At 35.4% G+C, this 23,188-nt stretch overlaps 1 protein-coding gene across 2 annotated transcripts; it reads right to left on the bottom strand.

Moving 5' to 3' along the window:
- Window positions 1–18,717: 18,717 nt before the first annotated feature.
- Window positions 18,718–21,092, bottom strand: LOC122590742 (ubiquitin-60S ribosomal protein L40). Of its 2 annotated transcripts, none has more exons than XM_043762917.1 (5): window positions 20,947–21,092; window positions 20,770–20,856; window positions 19,606–19,708; window positions 19,129–19,195; window positions 18,718–18,985 (listed from the first exon to the last, which is right to left on the bottom strand). In XM_043762917.1, exons 1-5 carry the CDS (start codon window positions 21,047–21,049, stop codon window positions 18,959–18,961), a joined length of 387 nt encoding a protein of 128 aa, XP_043618852.1. In that variant the 5' UTR covers window positions 21,050–21,092; the 3' UTR covers window positions 18,718–18,958. The 2 variants fall into 2 exon arrangements, 1 of the variants encoding a protein (XP_043618852.1); XR_006322591.1 differs by lacking the exon at window positions 18,718–18,985 and adding an exon at window positions 19,456–19,514 and having other exon boundaries at window positions 19,154–19,195.
- Window positions 21,093–23,188: the final 2,096 nt, after the last annotated feature.

Here is a 23,188-nt window from a genome sequence, read left to right on the forward strand (position 1 = left end):
TGAAAAATTCTGTGATGTTTTGCCATCCAAATGGGCACACATGGTTCTTGTCTTAAGACAAGGAAAGACCTTGCATAGCCATACTCTTGCCTCTCTTTATGGAGCCTTCAGATTTACTGAAGATAATGATGCAGCAAGATTACTCGCTGAACAAGATGCTTTAAACCATGCTCAGAGTTCCAAGGCTGCCAACTTTTCTGGGCAACCTTGTGCTGCTTTAATATCTACTGAGAATGTCCAGTCACATTCTATGAAGGAAATGTTAAACAACTTTTTGAACTCTGGTCTAACCACTAATCTCAGTGATGGTTGTGAGGAAACTGACGATGATGATCTGGTTGCCATGATTGCTAAAACCTTTAATAGGTTTAAGCATAAATCTAATCGATTTAATGGGTCCAATAATGCTTCCAATTCAATCTCAATGGATAAGGCTAATCTTACCTGCTATAAATGTGGTAAGAAAGGCCATTTCATGAAGGAATGCAGATCTAGTCAGATGAACTACCAAACTGGTCCTATTGTCCCAAACTTTGTTAAAACTGATGATTATAAGGCCAAATACAAGAAACTTAAGGCCCAGATTGCTCTCATGTCTCTTGAACAAAATAATGAGAAAGAAAAGAACAAGTGCATGATGGCTCAAACTGAAGGGAAATGGGAACTCTCTGATGATTCATCTGATGATGAAGAAGAGATTAGAGATATGTGTTTCATGGCATTGGAGAGTCAACAACCAGTGGTGAAGGATGATGTTGTATCTGGAAGATGGGTTGATATCATTTTAAAGAAGGTAAGGGATTATGATATCGAAATTGATTCAGAACTGAAATTGGATATTGCTGAATCATTGAATGATGACTTGTTATTTGTTGAAACCATGAGAACTGACTGTGAAAGATATTTAGAAACAGTTTTGGTTGAATTAAACAACATGAAAAGTCAAGTAAAGTGTCCAGTTGGCTCTTAAAGAGTCAGATTTGAAAAACGAGGCATTGGAAAGAGATAACCAAAAACTGAAATTTGATCTTGAAAAAGAACATATGGTTATTAATTCTTGGGTTCAAGCATCTGGTAAAAATTATGACGCTTTTTCTAAAACCATTGATGCTCAAAAAACTGCCTGGAAATCTGGTGATCTTCAGATGGCAGCTGTTTTACCCACAATTCACCAATTGCCAGAATCTGTTAAAATTGAAACACCTTATGATTCCTCTGGCACAATCAAATCTGAATCCACTAAGACCAACCCTGTTGAGGTCAAAACTGGAGCCAAGAAGGCTAAAGCTCCAGTTAAAAAGGAATATGGTGACAATCCTTTACCTCATAAGTCAAGTGAGTCCTCAACTCTAAAGACTAAAACCCCCGCTGAGCCAAAGTCCAAAGGCCAGCAGCCTGAAGAAAAAAACATTTTGGTAAGAATGGAAAATCAAATCCAAAATTTGTCAAGGCAGGTACAAAGTTGTACTGCCAGAATTAAGAATTTGGAAGGAGGTGCATCCTCTTCTGTTGAAAAACAAATTGTCAAAACTCCTCCTCAAAAACAAAAGATAAAACAATCTGCTCAGAAAGGAGCATACATCGAAAAGAAAAAGGAGGTCAATGTTCCACTGAAACCAATTGTTTTTATTCCAGAAACTGGAGAGAACCCTCCAGTTTCCTCATCCAGTTCAACACCTAGTCAAGCACATGGGACTTCTCGGAAGAAGTCCAGTGGACCCATCAAGAAAAGATGGGTTCACAAAAATAACTGATCACTAACTTGGGTGTGCAGGGCGATCGAAACAAAAATATTTGGTATCTGGACAGCGCAGCTGGCCGGACTATGACCGGATGTAAGCCCCTGCTGGAAGAGTTCACTGCATGTGATGGACCTGCAGTGACATTTGGTAATGATGGAAGTGGGAAAACTGAAGGATATGGTGTTGTTGACAATGGGCAGATTCAATTCACTAAGGTTGCATTTGTAAATGGTTTGAAATATAACCTGATAAGTGTCAGTCAACTTTGTGATGATGGATATAGGGTACTGTTCGACATTGCTCAAGGCACTGTTTTTAACAAGGATTGGAAGGTAGTAATGATTGCACCAAGAAAAGGGAATGTGTACATCATGAACATGGAGCCTACTCCAAAAGAGCATTGTTTCTATGTCAAGGCTGATGAGGACACCAACTGGCTGTGGCATAAACGGTTATCCCATCTTAACTTCAAAAACATTAACAAGTTGTCAAGAAAGCAACTAGTTGATGGGATACCTTTGTTTTCCTTTAAAAGGGAGAAGCCATGTCCAGGGTGTGAAATGGGCAAAAAGAAAAGAGCCAGTTTCAAGACCAAACAGAATTTCAGCATCACTGAACCTCTTCACATGCTTCATATGGACCTTTTTGGTCCAGTGAATGTTCAAACTAAAGCTGGTAAAAGGTACACTTTGGTTGTGGTCGATGAATACACCAGATTTTGTTGGGTGATATTTATCAGATCAAAGAGTGATGCATCTGGTGAAATTATCTCTCTCATCAAGCGAATTGAGCTCAAGTTTACCAAGAAAGTTTGTCAGTTGCGAAGTGATAACGGTACAGAATTCATGAATAAAGAATTGGAGACATTTTGCACTGACACTGGCGTTTCTCAAAACTTCTCGTCAGCTCGTTCTCCAGAACAAAATGGTGTGGTTGAAAGGAAGAATCGCACATTGATTGAAGCTGCCAGAAGTATGTTATCTGAATCTGGTCTTCCCACCTGTTTTTGGGCTGAAGCTGTAGCAACTGCGTGTCACACCCAAAACCGGTCAGTTTATGTCAAGAGACATAGGAAGACTGCCTATGAAGTCCTCAGGAATCGTAAGCCAAATGTTGGATATTTCCATGTATTTGGCTGTCCAGTTTACATTTTAAACGATTCCAGTCAGTTGGGAAAATTTGATGCAAAAGCTGACGAAGGTGTCTTTGTGGGGTATTCAAATATTAGAAAAGCCTATAGAGTTTATAATTATAGACTCCAAAAGGTACATGAGACAATTCATGTCACGTTCGATGAATCAAATGAAGCAATCAACAAAAGACCAACCCTTGATTTATCTTCAGTTGTCCCAGTTGATTTTGGTGTATCTGATCAGGTTCATCAATCAGTTAGTACACCAGAAAATGTTTCCAAACACCAAGTCTTGGAACCAGTTAAGGTAAAGAAGAACTTCTGTGACACCTCATTCTATCCTTCTATCAGTTTTAACCTACCTGAAAAACTGGTAATTGGATCTGATGTGCGTGCCACAACAACATCAGAACCAGTTCAGTTCAAGCTTCTCCAGTTCTTCAAGAGATACCTTTGTTTGAAGATAATCATGTTAACTCTTCAGTTGACAATAATGATGAAGTTGAAGTAGTTTGGACTGATTCTCCTCCTGTTGCTGCAACAGTTGGAGATCGTCAGGTGTCTTGCACTGATGTTGTATTACACCAACCTAGTCAATACACTAAATGGACTGCTGCTCATCCCATTGAGCAGATTATTGGCAATCCAGATAGTGGGGTTCAGACTAGAAGAGCCACAAGTGATCAATGCTTGAACGTCACCTTCTTATCACTAATTGAACCGAAGAAGATTGACGAGGCTATGGCAGATCCAAGCTGGGTTGAAGCTATGCAAGAAGAACTCAACCAGTTCGAAAGGAACAATGTTTGGGAGCTTGTTCCTTGTCCTCCAGGGTTAAAGAGAGAACCCATTGGAACGAGGTGGGTCTACCGGAACAAGATGGATGAAGATGGCAACGTTGTCAGAAACAAAGCTAGATTAGTTGCCAAGGGTTATTGTCAAGCAGAAGGTGTTGATTTCGATGAAACTTTTGCTCCAGTTGCAAGACTTGAAGCCATCAGAATTTTCTTGGCTTATGCTGCTCACTTACAATTCAAGGTTTTCCAGATGGATGTAAAAAGTGCGTTTCTGAATGGCACATTGGAAGAAGAAGTGTATGTTACGCAGACTCCAGGCTTCATAAATGAAAAGCATCCACATTGGGTATATAGACTGAACAAAGCTTTATATGGTCTTCGACAAGCCCCAAGAGCCTGGTATGATACTCTAACTAAACATCTTCTCAAAAATGGTTTTCAAAGAGGTGCAATAGATAATACCTTGTTCATCTTGAAAGAAAAAGGTGATATCTTGCTGGTACAAATTTATGTTGATGATATTATATTTGGGTCAACTGATGATGGAATGTGTAAAAGGTTTTCAAAAATTATGTCTCAAGAATATGAGATGAGTTTAATGGGTGAATTAACATTTTTCTTAGGTTTACAAATTAAACAAACCATGGATGGTATTTTTATTAACCAAGAAAAATATGTCAGAGATTTGTTGAGAAAATACAAATTTGATTCAATCCCATCAAAAACCACACCTATTTCAGCTCCATTAAATTTGGACTCTGACCCAAATGGAAAACCAGTGGACCAAAAAGAATATCGTGGAATGGTTGGTTCACTGATGTATCTAACTGCCAGTCGACCAGATATAATGTTTGCAACATGTTTATGTGCCAGATTTCAGGCAAATCCAAAAGAATCACACTTGCATGCTGTTAAACGCATTTTCAGGTACCTGAAAGGGTGCCCTAGCCTTGGTCTTTGGTATCCCAAAGGCTCAGGGTTAGATCTAATGGGTTATTCAGATTCAGATCATGCAGGTTGTAAGATTGATAGAAAATCCACAACTGGTGGATGTCATTTCCTAGGGGGAAAACTGGTGAGTTGGACAAGTAAGAAGCAGACTTCAGTCTCAATGTCTACTGCTGAGGCAGAATACATTTCTGCGGCCAGTTGCTGTGCCCAGATTCTCTGGATCAAAAACCAGTTACTTGATTATGGCATGAAATTTACAAGAACCCCAATCTTTTGTGACAACACCAGTGCTATTGCTATATCTCACAACCCAGTGATGCACTCAAAGACAAAGCATATTGATATCAGGTATCACTTCATTCGTGATCATGTTATGAAAGGAGATATTGAAATACATTTCATCCCCACTGATAAACAGTTAGCTGATGTTTTTACAAAACCTCTTGATGAAAAGACTTTTAAACATCTCATCAGTGAACTGGGTATGTTAAATCCTCATTAAACTGAAGAGGCCCTTCAGTTGAGGATGGTCCAGGTGATCCTTGATTGGTTGGAGATTGAACGCCTTGATGTACTCAAAGACTAGTCATTGATCAAATGGATCACATTTTTAGGGGGAAAAAGACTCAAAATATTTTTCAAATAAATTATTGAAAAATGCAACTGAAGGTCATCAGTTGAAACTGGCATCTAAATTTTCTTTTGGTTGCTAGTTTGGTCTTGTCTCAAAATGGTGGTCAGCCAGATTTCATAACGTTGTGTTTTACTTGGTGGATACTTGTGACACGTGATGTTACTCGAGTACTAACCTCGCACTCACGAACGTCACCTGACATGTCTTACGTGTCAAGACTTTTGCTGAAATGTACTGCACTTTTTATGGGTATTGGTGAAGTTAGTGGGTAAGTGGGAATACCAGCCGTCGTAGCATTAAATGCTTGATGGGAAGTATTAAATATTTTTGAATTCTCAAAATTTTGGAAAATAACTTTTTACAAATTATTTCAAACTTTTGGAGACTAAAATATCTTTTCGTATATATTTTGGCAATATTTTTACTGCCTATATATACCCCCCACCAATATATCCGTCTCATTTACTTCTCTCAAAATTCCTTCATTTACTCTTTCAATCATTCACAATTCGAGATCCTTTTCTCTCTTTCTTCTTTAAGTCCAAAACCCTAAATCTAAATTCACAAATGGCTCCTAAATCTTCTTCTTCTTCATCTCGTTCTCGTGATGTGAATCTACTCACTGCTGAGTACATTCCATCACAAAATGTTATTCGTGCCACTGGTGCTCCCATAAGCTCTAAGCTTATTAAACTAAATCCAAATAATCCAATGGCATCTCTTCAAGGGCTCCAGGCCGCTGACTCTCTTATCGGGAGAATCCAATCCTTTCTTCGGATTTCTCCCCTCAGCGATGCCTTCTCTTTGAATCCACACAAGCTATTCCATGATTACTTGTGTGAGTTCTGGTACACTGCCTCTCTTTCTGAGGACTGCTCATCCATCTCCTTTTCTCTAAAGGATGGGTCAGTCCCGTGTACCATCACCACTGGAACGTTGAGGGAAGCCCTTAACCTCAACTACTGGAGACATAATGAAACTCCAGTGGTGATTTCCTCCAATATCAATTTCCGCCAGGTCTTCCTTGATATGGGAAATAAGGAGATGGTGGAGGGGGATGTGTTGAAGACCAAGGGGTCCATTACAATGAAGGGGCTTTCACCATCCTGGAAGTTCTTTATGGTCCACTTGGTGGAAAGTTTGGGAGGGAGTTCTGGTGGATTGGACCAGATAAACTCCTTCCAGGCAGAAATGGCGTACTGCCTTTGGAATGGGCTGAGGGTGGATTTTGCAGGCATTTTGTTCAGAAGCCTGGTATTCAAGTTGAAGGGTAACAGGGGTCCTTGTGTTCCCTTTTCAAGGTTTCTGTCCCTTTGTTTTATTCAGATTCTGGGCAGAGACGAGTACAACAACACGCAATCCTCGTTCTCTGTGCCAGAACTGTTGAGGAATCTGGACAACCTGGTGTCCACTTCTGATGAAGTCCAGATGTCCCCGAGAATGATTTTTGCATTCTCTAAAACTGATGCACCACAATCTGGTGAATCAGAAAGGCAACTGGGCGGGCCTCAAAATAATGAGGGACCCACCGGTTCGTCTACTGAAGTAGTAACTGTGGCAGAAGCAGGAGTCCAGGCAGTTCCTAAAGCAAGAAGATCCTCTAAAAGCAGGAGATCAAGATCTGGACTTGCTGCACCTGACCAGTCACAATCTGTGATAGTGGTCTCTGAAGCCGCTGCCGATGATATTGCAACTGAGGATAGAGCAGTTGTGGTTGAGGCACCAGTCACCTCTGTCCAGGGAGAAGATGCTTCGGCAACGGATCCTCAAACTGATGATACCATTGAGGCAACTCAAACTGGTCATCAGGAGTCTGAACAACTTGTTCAGCCACCCCCAACATTTATGGATCTTGGCATAAATGAGGGTGTGTTTCAGCTTGAGTCTTCGGACTCATCTGAGACAGAATCTGACCAGGAGATGGCTGATGCGACTATACTTGATCAGCTCCCTTCTCTCCTTGGTCAACCCCAAGAACCACATGTTTCAGTTTCCCCAACTCATGTACAAAGCTTAGAAATACCTCCAATATTCACCTCTCGCCAATCACCTTCTTCTATGGGTGTGCCTAGAAATAGACACATCCTAACCCCACCGTCGCCGTCGTTCACACCTGAGCATTCTCAGCATGAACGACACATTGAATCTCTTCCTTTCATTTCTACAACCCCTCCTCTTCTATCTACTGATGCTACTGCAACTGGAGAACCAGATATTGTCATACCTCGTCCAGTTGCACCTGTAGCTTTTTCAGCTGGTCCAGTGACACCTTCTCCTCCGTCATTGGACAGCCAGTTCGTGTCTTTTCAAACCGATCTCTCGAACCTTCTTGCGAGGGTGGAAGAGATTCAAAAGACACTGGAGAAGAACACCAAGTCCCTCTCCAGGTACCACAAGGATCATCTGCAAAATATTAAAGTGGTTGACCTGGGGATTAACAAGTTCTCTGCTAATGAGGACTTGGTGTTTGGCAAGCTGAACGAGTTAGTGGAATCCTCCAATCAATTGGCAATATCTTTAAGGGAGGCATTCGCACTGACTCAATCTGGAGTCACATCCTCAATATCCAACCTGCTGAACAATACTGTCAGATCTTCAGAGGTTGATATTAAGAATCTGGAAAGGCAGGTGCAAGAGCTGTGTAGCAAACCTGGCCTAGATGTGACAGAGCTTGGGAGTCGGTTGGCCTCTTCAGTGGGTCTCAAGATCGAAGAAACTTTGGCTGCCAGTGAGAGTAACTTGATAGAAAAGGTGATATCTGAGATCACCAAGATTGCAGTGCCCCAGGTCGATCTCACTCCAATTACATCTGAGATTGATCGGTTGAGGTGCAGTCTGGATACGCTGGCTAGCAAAGTGTCTGAACATTCAACTGCCATATCTGATCTGACCACTGAAGTTGGCAAAGGAAGGGCGGTTGAGCCTGACAGTGCTCAGGAAGTCCCTGCAACTGGGCTCTCTTCAGATGATCTCTCCATTCTCAAACAAATTTTAAAGAGTCAAGAGCAGACAAGTGGAAATGTAATGACTCAGTCTCAAGAGATAAATCATCTTTGGAGGACAGTTCGCATGCTTTGTGGAGTCTTCAAAGAGTGTAAGACAATGCAATCATGGCAGCCTCTAGATCGCCTGCCCTCTAGTCATGCTGATTTTGAAGCCATCAGGCAGGGACTAGATGCTGCCAAGGGGGAAAGGTCGGTACATGCCCCTCACACTCTTGTGAAGACTTCAAGTAAAGGGAAGGAGATTGTGATGGCTACCAGTACTGAGGCTGGTGAGCAAGGGTTTGAGGTGTTTGATGATGTGGTGGTAGGGAGTGTTGACAAGGGAAAGGCCATTGCTGATGAATCTTTGGAACCAGCCACCGATGCACCAATGTTGGAAACTGGCAATGTCGATTTGTTGCCTCCAGTTACTGAAAGCGAGAGCCAGAAATTAGCAAGAGTGGGATACCTGGTCAAGGAAAGGAAGAAACAAATGAAGGCAAACCAGTTTGAATCAAGAAAAAATCTTCCAACCCCTCTTGTTGATATCACTGATGCTCAACTCCTTGGCTTGACACTTGTTGAATACAAGAAGATCAAAGAAGATCCAAGAATAGTCAATGCACTGAAGGAGATGCTTGAAGTGGAACTGGACAAACACTACCAGGATGATGAGGCTGAACTGGATGCAAAGTGTTTGAATGTATCGGTGGAAAAGGCCAGAGAGATCAGATCTGAAGGGATTCTCAAGAGAACTGAGCAGGTCAAGAAGGCGGTCACCAAAGTGTTGAATCCACCCAAGTCCAAAGGAAGAAAACAAAAGGCCTTACCAAGAGATGCAAATCTGAGGACTTGGGTAGAACCATCTGAACCCACAACAGATGATATTCGAGCTGCTACACAAAAGCTGAGCACGAGCAAAATCAAACTGACAAATGAATCTGAAGCTCGCACATATTTGTCAGATGTACAGCGTCGAAGGCACAATAGAGGCAGGATTACTGATGTTAAGGTTTCAATTAAGCCTGGTGCCAAGCATTTTGTTGTTGAGGTACAATACTTTGGTGGACCTAAAAGGACTACTGAGAACCCGGATGTCAATCAGTATGGTCATTCCGAGCATGTTGAGATGTTGAGGCTGTTGGAGGGGAGGCAGAGGAAGAATAAAGTTGAAAGAGGCTGGGAGTATGTATTGCAAAATCTCATCAAGTTCAAGGAAAACATTGAAGAAAGATTAGGCCTTGATCCTGAGGATACTCAGCCGATTTCATCAGTCTCAAAGAGAAGGAAAACTGGCGAAGGGCCATCTGTTTAAGTATTCCTTCTAACTATTATCTGCTTGTAATTTTGTGTACTCTCTTGTAATTTATTTGAAATTGTATGTATATACAAGTTGCCAGATTGTAACCTACAAGTAAGATATCTGATAAGATCTACAAACACTTAAAACAAAATCCAAGACATTTGATGATCTATAAAAATGTCTTGGAAACATAATAGGTTTTATCAAATTCAAGTATTTCAAACTTAAACTTGTATAGAAACAAGTTTGAAAATACTTGACAATATTTCAGGACAATTAGGGGGAATTTGTTAGGTCCAGTTTTAACTAAACTGGAGCTCTCCAGTGACATCTGGAGAGCATGAGGAATTGTCCGAAATATTAGAAGTCCAGTTGCATTGTACAGGTTTAGCAACTGATGACTTCCTCCAGTTGAGATCAGACGACTAGAATCTGAAGACCTTCCAGTTGAAGTCAAAGACAACAAATGGAAGATAGAGATTGGCAATGGCAGCGAAGCCCAGTTGACAATCTACCAGATCAATCAACTGGAGAATCCTCCAGTATAAATGCTCTTACAAAGCTTTACACTGATTACGAGGAGGACCTTTTTACTCTACATCCTTTTAACCGGACAATGATATTGTCTTTGGATAAAGATACAAAGATGTAGAGTGGTTGAATAAAGTAACCTTTTGTCTTACTTTATTTAACACACACAAAGGATTATTTAAACAATACTTTTGTGTGCTGTCAACCATATTTGTACATCGAAGTTGAGATCCCCATGCTCAATCTTCGACTATAAATAGAGGTCCTTGCACAAGCTGTTTCAAGAACTTTGCAAATACATATATTCTGCAATATTGGTGAACTTGTGCAATATTCTCTCAATCGCAAAAAGAAACATTTCACAACTCTAAGTGTTTCGATTGTTTAGGAGAATTTCCAAGTTTAGATCAATTGTAATTCATGGGTTGTTAGGATATTTACATTCTTGTATTATCTTGGTTCCGCAACAACCTTGTATTTTATTTAAACAAGTAATAAATAAAATACACTTGAAAATTACATATTGTCTCACCAGTTTATATACTCGTCATTTATATTATTGCATGTATTAATATTCTGTCACTTTAATACTTAATTCCAGTTAACCTGGTACACGATCAAACTAAACTGGTCACATCCAGATTAATCGATTGTGTTGCAAAGTTCACTCACCATTGACATAGAGGTGTCTTCAGCACCCATCTAGTGATAGTTGGGACTAAAACCAAGGCTTGGGATTGTTCGGGAAAATGCATTTGGGATTGCATTGGTTGGTTATTGATGAGATGATTGTCTGATGAGACAAATGTTTATCCGGGGGTTTAGACGTATGCACCGGTGTTGATCGGGTACATAGACGTATATACGCCGAAGCATTTTTGAGATGCCACATTGGTCATGATGACATGTGGGTATCGTTGCATAGATGGCCATACATATCATACGCATCACGACCTTGGCATGCATATCATACGCATTATGACATTGACATGCATACGATTGCTTTTTGGCATTGGCATTATATGTGTTTACCATTACACGCTTGTTTATATTGTGAAATCTTGATGTGTTGATAGAGTGGCACGTGAAGGCTACTGGTATGCTTGATCTTCCTTATATGTATTGTGATTATTGACGATGGCTTCATGTGATCCATCACTACGAACTCACCAACCTAGTGTTGACCTTGTTTAGTGCACTTTTCAGGTATTCGTATGAAGTTGGAGTATTGATGGCTACTTGTTGATTCTGCTAGAGCTTGGAATGGGACTCCCATGGATCCGTGATCCGTTGTCCATTTAGGGTTCTCATTTAGGTACTTATGATCTTAGTTGTAATACCTTGTTTTTAGTCTCATTCATGACTTCTTGTTTACCTTGCATTCTTGCACCTTAAATGTTGGTTTGGATTCTCCGAATCCTTTATTTTCATGTAGTATATATTATACGATAATTCCACTGTGTGCTATATAATTTCAGTGATATTTCGGGTTCTAGCCCGGGGTGTTACAAAGTACAATGTGAACGACCAGTACAACATATGGACTGTGATTATATTCTGTGATGATCCTGAAGTTATTTCCGAGTTAAAATCAAGGGATGCTCCGCATGAGGTACAATTTAATTAGTTCACTGCACACAATAGAATGAAATTTAGATATACTAAAAGGTTACTTGTGAAAACTAAATAGCGTGTATATGCTCGTGTAGGTAAGTGAGGGACCAAGAATGTCAGATGTCATGTTAACTCCTAAACTTTCTCAATCGTCACATGCTGGAATGGATTCAAAGGTTTGAGACTGTCAATTACGTTCATTGTGTACTCTATAATGTTTGCGAAAGTTCGTATATTTCATGACTAATACTTAACTAGATCTATACCCGGTCGTTGACCGGATTAAACAAATATTTATATATTTTATAGTTTACGAAAACTTTATTTAAGTTAGTTCATCATTATTAGAATAGAAATAAAATGAAACAAATAATTAGATTCAAAAGATTATATGTATATATATATAATAGAATTAAAGAAAAAAATTATCGCTTACAAATCTGGATCAAAAAACATTGCATGGTCCTAATAACATGATACATTATACAAGATTAGATATTGAGCTAAGAGTTTACAAATGAGTTATATGTATGAAACCATGAATATTATTTTTGTAATCAGTTGCATATAAAATGTTTTCAACACCCTAACATTATAAAGCTATCAATACTTGATCTAACTCAAAATCCAACTTACCAAAAACAACTAACCCAAAAATAACTCATATGATTTACCAGCCCGCTAACTCATTTGATTCGAAACAACTCATTTGACTAACTTAACTAAAACCAATCAATTTAACCTGTCATCTCTGTTAACCTAAAAACTACCAATTTGACCATGACCTAAAATCAACCCACTTGAAAGCATTAACATGTAAGTCATTTGAGCCCAAAGCAACTTATCTGACCTGTCAACCCTCCAACCCATTAATTAATCAAGTCGACTCAAGGCCACCCTGATTAACCCGTATAAATCCAGGTTCTAAATTGAAATTTATAATGGGTCGAGTTAGGGTTCGAGCTTTTCTTTATGTTAATTCCCCAACTCTACCAAGGTTGTCAGGCCAACCCGCCAATCCAAAAATCCTAATTATTACCGACGAAGTCTACCTAAAACTATAACATTTCACCTGCTAACTTGGCAACCCACTTGACCTAAAAAATAACTCATTTGACTCACTTGATTTAAAAACAACCAACTTAAATGCATTAACATTAAGCCTACTTGAATAAAATCATTTTATTTGACAAGTCAACCCGCCAACCCATGTATTAATCAGAGGGGTCGCTGGATTGAGTTTTTTACCATGAGACTTTTAATGGATTGGGTTTGGACCAAAGATTCTCAACCCACCAATTACACCTGAGTCTACCTGATTGACAGTATTGCTATAAAGCATATAAGCCGGTCTTAAATTATTAAATTTGAAGGATAATAATTCTACCACCTTACCCCTATCCTTACCAATGGGTCGTATTTATGTAATTTCAAATTCGAACCCGATTAAAATTCTCACTCCCAAACCTGGACCTAGAGCCGCTAAATTCCGACTTATTGGGTATTGGGGCCAAAAATAATCGGGGATTCTTTAACTTTATTTTTGTTTTTTTGAAATCCTTTTACTTACTATATATATTTATCTGGTTTTTCTTAAACTTTTTACTTAATATAATCGGGGATTCGTTATTTTATTTATGTTTTTGAAATCCTTTTAGCCTTATACCCATTTGATATTGAATGAAAAAAACTAAAAGGGTGAAAACCCTTAGTTCCTATGTACAGTTTAATACCCAGAATGTAGATCCATAAAACTCATGTCTAGTGTCTTACAATTCTCACACATAAATCATAAGATGTAGTTTCTCCACTTACTTTTGACAAATTTCAAACATATAACATTCCATGCCGCTGTCAATTCTTTATTCTGTTTTTAGCTTCTAGGATTTGTTCTTATTATTAGTTTATTATTTTTTTTCGAGAACATTTTATCATTAATGAGTATTTAGTTATGAATCAAATCCAATTATTGTATCTTTGAATTTATTACATACTATAATAAACGAGTATCATGTGAACAATATTTTTTTTTGTCTTTATCTGCATTTTAAATATAAATAAGAGATTTAGCAAATATGAAACAAAGAACAGACTTGGTAGAGTGGTTGGTGTCTATGTCCGGAGGTCACGGGTTCAAACCCTTCCCCAACATCCACCCCCCCCCCCTTCTTAGTTTGTATTTAATAATAAATGTTGACACTTAGGCCCCTCTTTTTTTTCTTTTTACTTTTTGTCCCTCTTGTTTCTTTTTTATTATTTCAACCCCCTAACTTTATATAATTTATGGTTTTTTTAAACTTTTCTAATATTTTGTTTTTTATACCTTTATTACATTTAACATTTTTTTATAACTTTTTAAAATATTATAAATTTTGGTATGTACAATTTTTTTGTTTCTTTTTAAAAATTTTTTTCGTTGCATTATATATCATTCGTACTTTTTTAAACATTTGGTTTTTATTATTTTTTCAAATGTAACATTTTTTATATAACTTTTTCATTTGGTTTTCGTATTCTTTTTTGTCTTTTTGGTTTTCTTCTTTATCTTTTTTCTTTAATATATTCTTTTTGTATTATTTTAACATTTGGTTTTCAATATTTTTTTATCGCTCATAATTTTGTGATTTTTTTACCCTACCAATAAATATAAACGCTTCAAAACCTTACGTCGTCCATCGGGCGACATGTAATTCCTAGTTTACAATAAAGCTGACAAAACCATTTGGCGTATGACACTTATGGTCCTCGTAAATTAGCATATGTACCTTTTTGATATACTTTAAATATGAGTATCATGTTACAATAAATATAGAAGTATATAAAATGGTTAAGGTCTTGGATCTTAACCATCATATTTAATGAGTTGTGATACATTGGTAAGATATTGGATCTTGAAAAATTTTACCAGGGTTTGAATCTTACTTTTACATTTGTAGGAGTGAATTATTAAGGGAGGGAAGGGTTCGAGAGTCCTGAGATTCATCCTAGGTATATGTGATGTCTCAAATGCTAACTACTAACCACTAACAAATAACCCGTTGTTCAAATATATATATATATATGGGAAAAGTGAGTATTGGGTTGTTCCCCATCTAAGCTTAGATGGGGAACCCCTCACATACAAATATTTTATTATTTGTTTGAATTTAAAACAAATACATGGTCCCCAATGATTTTCATGATTATAAAAACCAAATGTTATTGGTTCCCCATCTAAGCTTAGATGGGGCACAACCCCATACTCACTTCCCCCTATATATATATATATATATATATTCCACCTCACACTCCATCGGTCCTTTAATACAATCACTATCTTTTTTTAACATATACAATCGCTATCCCTTCCATTTTTATTCTTTTCTTTTATTATTATTACATTGTATCATACTACTAATAGTGTTGATTTTTATCATAAATTGTTAAAACGTAAGACCATTATATTCAAGAAAAAAAAAACATGTATGAGGCTTTTAGGGGGTTTTTAATTAGGAGCTTCAAAATCCTAAGTTTTTAAAAAATAACTCTTTTAAAGAAGATAGACTTGTTTGGATGTGCATTTGAGATTAAAAGTCTCAGCTCGAAAAAGCTCCTAAAAGCCCCTAAAATGTCTTTAAAATAAAACATTGTGTAAGAATGATTGAAATAGAAGCTCTAGCTCCTAGCCACATCATCAAGCTTTAGCTCCAAACTCTTAGCTACAGTTCTAACTCGAATCTTTTCTACCAAACATACCCTAAAACTTAGTTAAAGTCTTAAAGTTTATGTTTTCTATCTATACACTAAACAACATCATAAATATTAATGAAATCCTATATACAATATCTATGTTAGAATGTTATGCATTTGTTAAAACACCTCAGGCATGCTGGAACGTCTTTCTCATAAGCTTTTGTTACCTCCGCCTATCATTAGAACATTCTTAAAAAGTTATTATCTAACTTCACGTAAAAAAAAACACTAACATAAATAAGGATTGTTGACAACAAAAATTGGTATATAATATCAACGTATGCATGTAAATGTCCAGACAACTTCAGGAAATGCAAATCTTCTTACTACAACATTTGTCAAACTTTAATAGGCAAGATTTCTAATGTAATGGTATAATAATAGTTACATTAAATATCAAAAAAGATTTACCATAATTAGATATCATAGTTGACTTTCAATTTAGATGGTGGAGATTGATTTGTAGGTTTATTTTTAATAGATTAAAAGTAATCTTATTTTTTCTCTTTGTAGTGGTAGCCATATATATATATAATTAGTTTTTCTGTAATCTATTCGAAGGATGTCGTCTCTGTTACGGGCGAATGTTCACAAATCGATCTTGAAAAGGATTCAGAGACCATTCCTCTTCAAAAAAGGAAGATTGATTTCGTTGCTACTGAAACACCGGGTGATAAGTCAACTACACAAGTCTCCAAGAATGTCAAGAAGAAGATATGAATGGAAGTGGTCTACAAATTCACCATACTCTAAATATGTATTAATTATATATATACTACAAACCTATGTATTTATATAAGTACTTTATGCGTAGAATATACAAACTTTTAAAACACATACTAATTTTAACCAAATTTCGTTTTAACCCCCTAAAATTTTTATCTTTTTAACTTTGATCACATATCAAAGTTTTCGCTTTCATTTTCGTGACACTAAACTTTTAAATTCTCATGTTTTCACCAAACAACTTTCACACAATTACGGTTTTACTTTTAAACATTTGGTCTTTGATTATTTTCATTTGTCTTTTTGTAAATATAATTTTTATCATCGTTACGTCTTACGTTTATGTTACATTTAAAACTTTAAATATAGCTATTGTTCATGTTTTTTTACATCTTAACATTCTTTACATTATTTTTATTGTATTGTTACATGTTTAGTTGTTTTTATAATTAAAGTTTTCATTTTTTAACTTGTATCCCATATCAAAATTTTCGTTTTCATTTTTATTGACACTAAACTTTTGGATTCTCATGTTTTCATCATACATTTTGTACACAGTTATGATTTTACTTGTAAGATTTGGTTTTTGATTATTTTCTTCCGTTTTTATACATATATATATAACGTTTTTAATATATAATAATTTTCATCATGCTTACGTCTTACATTCATGAAACATTTAAAGCATTAATATAGTTATTATTTGTGTTCTTATACGACTTATTATTCCTTTAAAATATTTTTAATGTTATTACTAGATGGTTAGTTGTAATTTTTTAAGTTTGGGTTCGAATATTTGACATGAATTTGCAAAAACTTTATTGTATACCTTCCGCTTCCTCGGGGCCCTCCCTTTCTCACTCAACTCACTTAAACGCTCGCCAAAAACGTACCCCGCGGCAACGCGCGGGGTCAACTAGTTATAACTAACGTATATGATGGTTTGTACCTTCCACTCCCGGTTTTCAATTATGGACAATTATATGTGGCCGTGTCGAGGGTAAAAAGCAAGAAGAGATTGAAGATTCTTATATCCGATGAAGATAAAAGAGTTTGTACCAAGACTACAAATGTGGTTTACAAAGAAGTCTTGCAATGCTTGTGAACTTCCAAATGTCAGAAAACGACATTCTGTAAAAGAGGGTGATCTTAAACTATTTCTTTTGATAATGCTTATTTAATCATCTTTAATATTGATATTTGTAATGGATAATTAAGATAGGATGATTATCTTAGTTCTTTTGTACTCTTATCAAACTATTAGTAGTTACCGGAAGGTATTTCAATGTGGAAATGTTTAACAATTCTCTACCATAGGTATTTAAGAGATAAGAAAAGAAGAAAATATTTTTAAAAAATTTACAGTTGTACTAAAACTTTTTATAGAAACATACTTCAACTTTATCATTAATTTAAATGTTTTTACTGATTACATTCTCTAGAGAAATTGTTAAACATGACCAATGACTTATAACAAATTTTATATTATAGAACGTTAAGTTTTAAAACATCCGGGAAAAAAAAAATTTAGACGCAACCCGTGTGTTAACACGGGATATATAGCTCTAGTTAATTCTAAAGATGGTCCTTGCTACTCGAGAATTGTTGTTTGGTTTTGAGTCGAAGTTTTTTTTTTTGATGACTTATTAGATCGTAATTGTTTATTAGGGATTTGGCTACGATGACATGAAAATTGTGATTGGGGTTTCAAGGTTTTGGGTTTTCTAATCACTCATGAAATCAAGATACAAAATGTAATATGTAACTTATGGCCAAAGCAAAAACTAATTTAAGAAACAATATGGAAAACAATATAGGAAACAATATAATTTCTAAAATTAGTCTTTTACAAACCATTACAAGTGCACTTGATAGTTATGAAATTATTTCCATAACACTGCATTCTTGAGTTTTTATTAAAAGAAAATAAAGGAGAAGATTTGATAGAGGATAGGAGAAGATTTGATAGGGGATAGAAGATTACATTTATATATAAAGATATGATATTAAATTAATTATAAGTAAGGTTTAAATTGTAAATAAGATTGTAAATATTTAATTAACTATTATTGTAGATATTGTAAGTATATATTATTGTAGCTAGCTTCGATCATCTTAAAACAGATATGATCTTACCAAACCACTAATTCAAAACTCGAAATTCTTTCGAAATACATATTTAGAAACAAGTATATAAGGGTTTAGTATATTAATTGTACGTAATCATGCTTTCATTAATTAAATGCCAAATTAAAAATTGCATATATTAATTGTGAACTTGAGGGTTCTGCATGTTCTTCTATGTTAAGTTTATACTATCACAATTTTGCAAATAAATAGAAAAATCCCGATCTCGGCATTTGGCCTGTATTTGTCCAACTCATGGTTTTAACAATCTTTTACTGTACTAGTAATATCAAAAAAAAAATTTAACTGTTTTTGTTCTTATTGGTCCAATTTTAAGCGCTTTTTTTTGCTTTTTTCTTTTTTTTTAATTATTTTACAATTTGGTCGAATTCATTGGTGCAGTGCAGGGGTTCTAGCATTACTCTTTTAACATACAAGTAAAGGTGATCAACCACACACTAACATTACAATGGTATAAGCACATTCCAAAATGATTTTACAGAAACATCTGCAGTTTGTTCAGAAAATTGTTGAGAAGTAAAGATACAATACAGTAAGTTCACTTAAATAGGTACTTAACAACATAAATGGCTAAATGACAACAGAAATGGCTAAACAACAACATAAATGGTTAAACCATAAGATACACATGGTCTTAGATGCACCAGTTCTTCCGACAAAGTCTTCACTTGATCTTCTTCTTTGGCCTCAGCTACAACCACAAAAAGAAAGAGGACCGACAAATTAAAAAAACAACCATGCACATTGGAAATACTGAATAAGTACATATAAATGAATAATATGAGGTAGAACATAGCATCTGAAATATAGGAAGAAAGTTAAGGGAATAATTACTTGGTTGCTGTGGCCACACTTCTTCTTCCTGCAGTTCACGGCCCTTGGGTGGAGACGAGCATAGCACCTTAACAAAATAACAATTCAGTTCAGGTTAACAATGTTAAAAGTTCTAAAAAATCAAACACACACAAAATTTATAAAACCATAAAAAATGCAAAGTAAGGGTTCAGCTGCACATAACCAATTGCAAGTACAGAACAATTTTCCAAGGTTAAAAACATACAATATCTTAGCCTGTCACACCAATCCCATATACATTAAACAAAAGATGTAGAAAGCCATGTTGAAACTCGCAAAAGATGTAGAACCCAATACAAGCATTACCTTATCTTTTACAACCCATGTTGATACTTGCAAAAGGCAAAAAACAAGAGCTTTTTTATCTATACGAATATACATAATTAGAAGTGAAACAAATATAATACGAATATAGAACTATGAGAGCATATTGGAAAAGCAAATAAAACAACTTACTTGCGGCAAATGGTCTTGTCTTGGTTATACTTCCTGGCCAAAGCCATCAAAGAAGGTTCAATAATTCCTCCTCTTAGCCTCAACACCAAATGAAGAGTCGATTCTGAACAAACAACGACAAGTTATCTAACATATATGACTGTAACGTGATCCTATAGAAACACATGGCACTACCATTATTAAAAAATTCTATTACTTCTTTTCATTTACTTATAAAACTATGCAAATTATAAATCTATTACTATTACTATTTGATTCTATCTTAATAATAAGTTAATAACTAATATATAAACAATATAGTATGAATAAGAATATATAGCTTCTTCGATACTTTTAAAAAAATTTGTTTAGATTTTTCTTTGATTAAAACGAGAAAGATAAACATTCATCTATCATAATATTTGTTCATGAATGCAGATTTAACATGGATTCCGCTAATATCAAAACTTGATAAATTTCTTTGTTAACTTTGGCTTTTCATCATTATGTATTTAAAGCTTTCTCAAGTTATAAACTTTTTTGTAAATATTTCTTGTTACTTTTGTTACCTCCAAATAAATCCATTGGCTTTTTTTAAGCACTGAATCGTAACCATGGCGGAGGCTGAGCATTGTGCATATCTGGACTACTCTTTTATTCTACATTTTGACCAGGTTTAGAACTTTCTTGAGATGTTGTGATTCGATAAAATGGCACGAGATACATCTTATCTATATACTGTAGTATACACCTATATAACTTATTCTTGTTTCAATGTGTATAACTGTATTTTAATGTCCTGTTTTATGTATCTTTAAAGCAAATATACTTACATTCATATCCTGAATTACTTAAATTATAATGTACTGTGTTCTATTACCAATTATACTAAATCAGTTTTTTATGTTATACTTTTATTTTTATCTAGAAATCTATTGACATGAAAAGGTTGTAACTTTTTTTTTAATCTTTGTAAATCCCTTCAAATCTTAGTTCTATTTAATTGTAGTTTCGTAATTTTCTATTTTTAACATAACTGCTTAAACAAATGTTTAGTTATAAATATTTTACTTTTACTTTCAAGTAATCTTAGTTTTGCAAATCACTTTTTTACTTGTAATAAAATACAGAAGTAACTTATATAACCATTTTCAAATACATAATAAAGAAGAAAAGAAAAAAGACCTTTCTGGATATTGTAATCAGCAAGAGTACGGCCATCTTCAAGTTGCTTTCCGGCAAAGATCAAACGCTGCTGGTCTGGTGGAATACCTATACATACAACAGGTTCAGTATTATTGTACAGCTGAAATATTGTCAAAAACATATACATAATAAAAATAAATTCAGAGCTTGACACACCTTCCTTGTCTTGAATCTTAGCCTTGACATTATCGATGGTATCACTGCTTTCAACCTCAAGGGTGATGGTCTTCCCTGTCAAGGTTTTCACAAATATCTGCATCTTGATTCTTCTTTTCTTATCACTCTTGTTGTAAGAGTTGCAAATGAAACATTTTATATCCGATTTTTTAGGGTTTGGCTTTTTGGGCCCATACCATGTTTCAGGCCCAATTTTATGAGTACTTTACTACTATTAGTCAAGGTTATGTGCTTAAGTACTTACGCGCATAGTGCCCACGTGTTGCGGCGGTTAGAAGGCGAGGGCAACATAAAAGGGAGACGGTGGAGAAATAGGGCGGCGCGGAGGGTGATAGAAGGTTGATAAGAGCGTGTAATGATTAGAAAGAATAGGGAAAAGAGAGTATATAAAAGTTTTATGTATAAGTAAGGGGTGTAAGGGTATTATGAGAATACTGAAAAAAATACTTAATTTCCTAAAATAGATGTTCAATATGTTTTATAAGGGAGTATAGATGTATTAAGTTCATGAACTGTTTAACTAAACTACTTGTTTTTTTTATCAACAAAATAACATAAATAAGTGATTTTTTATTTATTTATTTTTTAAGACAGAGCGGATATACGACTAACACCCCTAACTTTAATGCGCCCACGTTAGATTTGAATTTTGGTAATGCCCTAAAGGGTTTGTTCGCCCATGTATAGATGGATATAGCATTGCTAAGGCCTCCTACCACATTTGCATGTGGCAAGATTTGACCATGACCCCCTAAAAAGAAACCACAAAATAGAAAACTCCTTGACCATCAGGCTATTCGTTTGTCGAAAAAATGAACTCATTATCAGTTCTATGAACAACAAATAACATACACAAATACAGTTAAATAGATACAGAAATCAGAAACAGAATCTGCCTCGTATGAATTAATTAGATGACCATTTTGGAAGATGAACGAACAAATTGCTAATACGAAATCCAAAATTTTGCAAAATAGTGTAAGATATTGAAGTTATGTCCATTTCACTTGTCTTTAAACGAGACAATTGTTACTATTGGTAAATTGTTTGTAAAAGACGTTATTTTCTAAGTTCTTTGATAATAATTTGTAAAAAAAAAATTAAATTTATCTGATTGATGTTAGTGTAGAGCAATTGTAATGGTACGTGGTGTGAACGACGTGAGAAAGGGCCTTGACCACACCATGTGGAAACCATTACAACATTAATGTCTTTTTGGTGTAGTTAGTTCAAGGTTAAGAAATCAACCTTCGACATATGTTATGTCCTTTTTTTCTTTTTCTTTTTTAATTGTTTTTTATTTCATTAATAGATTGGTTAGTGGGCGTGGTATATTTATTGTTATAGCCTAGCATGGTGTCCGCGCGTTGCAGCGAATACAATTAATGACTGCAAATGAAAGAAAGAGAGGTAGACATTGAGAGAAGGTTGTGTGTTTGAATGAGTGTAAATAAAAATGGAGTTGTTTTTATGGAGAAGAGTATTTTAGACAATTCTCCCTGTGTAACTTTCAACATGGGTTGTATTTTCTTTATTATATAATAATATAGAAGTATAGATATAGATGTGGTGTGGTTATTGGATAGTATTGTATGATGCTGATGTGATGTGATGCTGATGTGATGTGATGCTGATGTGATGATGACACCACCTGGTTGGTGGGTGTGGTATGGACGTATGGTTATTATTACGGATATGATGTAGTTGTGTAGTATTGTGTGATGTTGATGTGTTACATCACGTAGTGTGGTAGTGTGAACCATTACAAACACTTTTAAGATGGTTTTTACACACAACGAATTCTTTATTTCTTTAACAAGTTTACATGGCATCTTAACCTTTCTAGTTTAAATTATTTTTCCTCTGTATGCTTAATCTATGAATGAACAAGAAAAAGAAGATTATTTAAGATAGTGATTTGGTTATATGTAATCATATAACATGTATACATGGATGGTTATGTTCGTTGTGTAAGTACTACAATTTGCGTTAATATATGTAACAACTCGATGATTTATATTAAAATTAAGTATTCAAGTTAAATCATATATGGCGAACATAAATGATACTTTCTGATGTTTTTGATGACATTTGGAGGTAAGCAACAATATGATCATTTGTGTCAAAGATGCACAGGCTGATGTGCAAAAGAGAGATGTAGGATAAGGACTTAGGAGGACTATTTGTCACATTTTATGTTGGATGAGGAAGAAGTGATAAA

Source organism: Erigeron canadensis, chromosome 3 (assembly GCF_010389155.1).
Source record: "Erigeron canadensis isolate Cc75 chromosome 3, C_canadensis_v1, whole genome shotgun sequence".
NCBI classification, from domain to species: domain Eukaryota; kingdom Viridiplantae; phylum Streptophyta; class Magnoliopsida; order Asterales; family Asteraceae; genus Erigeron; species Erigeron canadensis.

Excerpts from the sequence above, each read along its gene's own strand:
- LOC122590742 (XM_043762917.1), bottom strand. The coding sequence starts at position 21,049 with ATGCAGATATTTGTGAAAACCTTGACAGGGAAGACCATCACCCTTGAG. Across the intron at positions 20,857-20,946 it reads TAAGATTCAAGACAAGGAAG|GTATTCCACCAGACCAGCAG; the intron begins GTGTGTCAAGCT and ends TTGTATGTATAG. Across the intron at positions 19,196-19,605 it reads GACAAGACCATTTGCCGCAA|GTGCTATGCTCGTCTCCACC; the intron begins GTAAGTTGTTTT and ends TATTTTGTTAAG.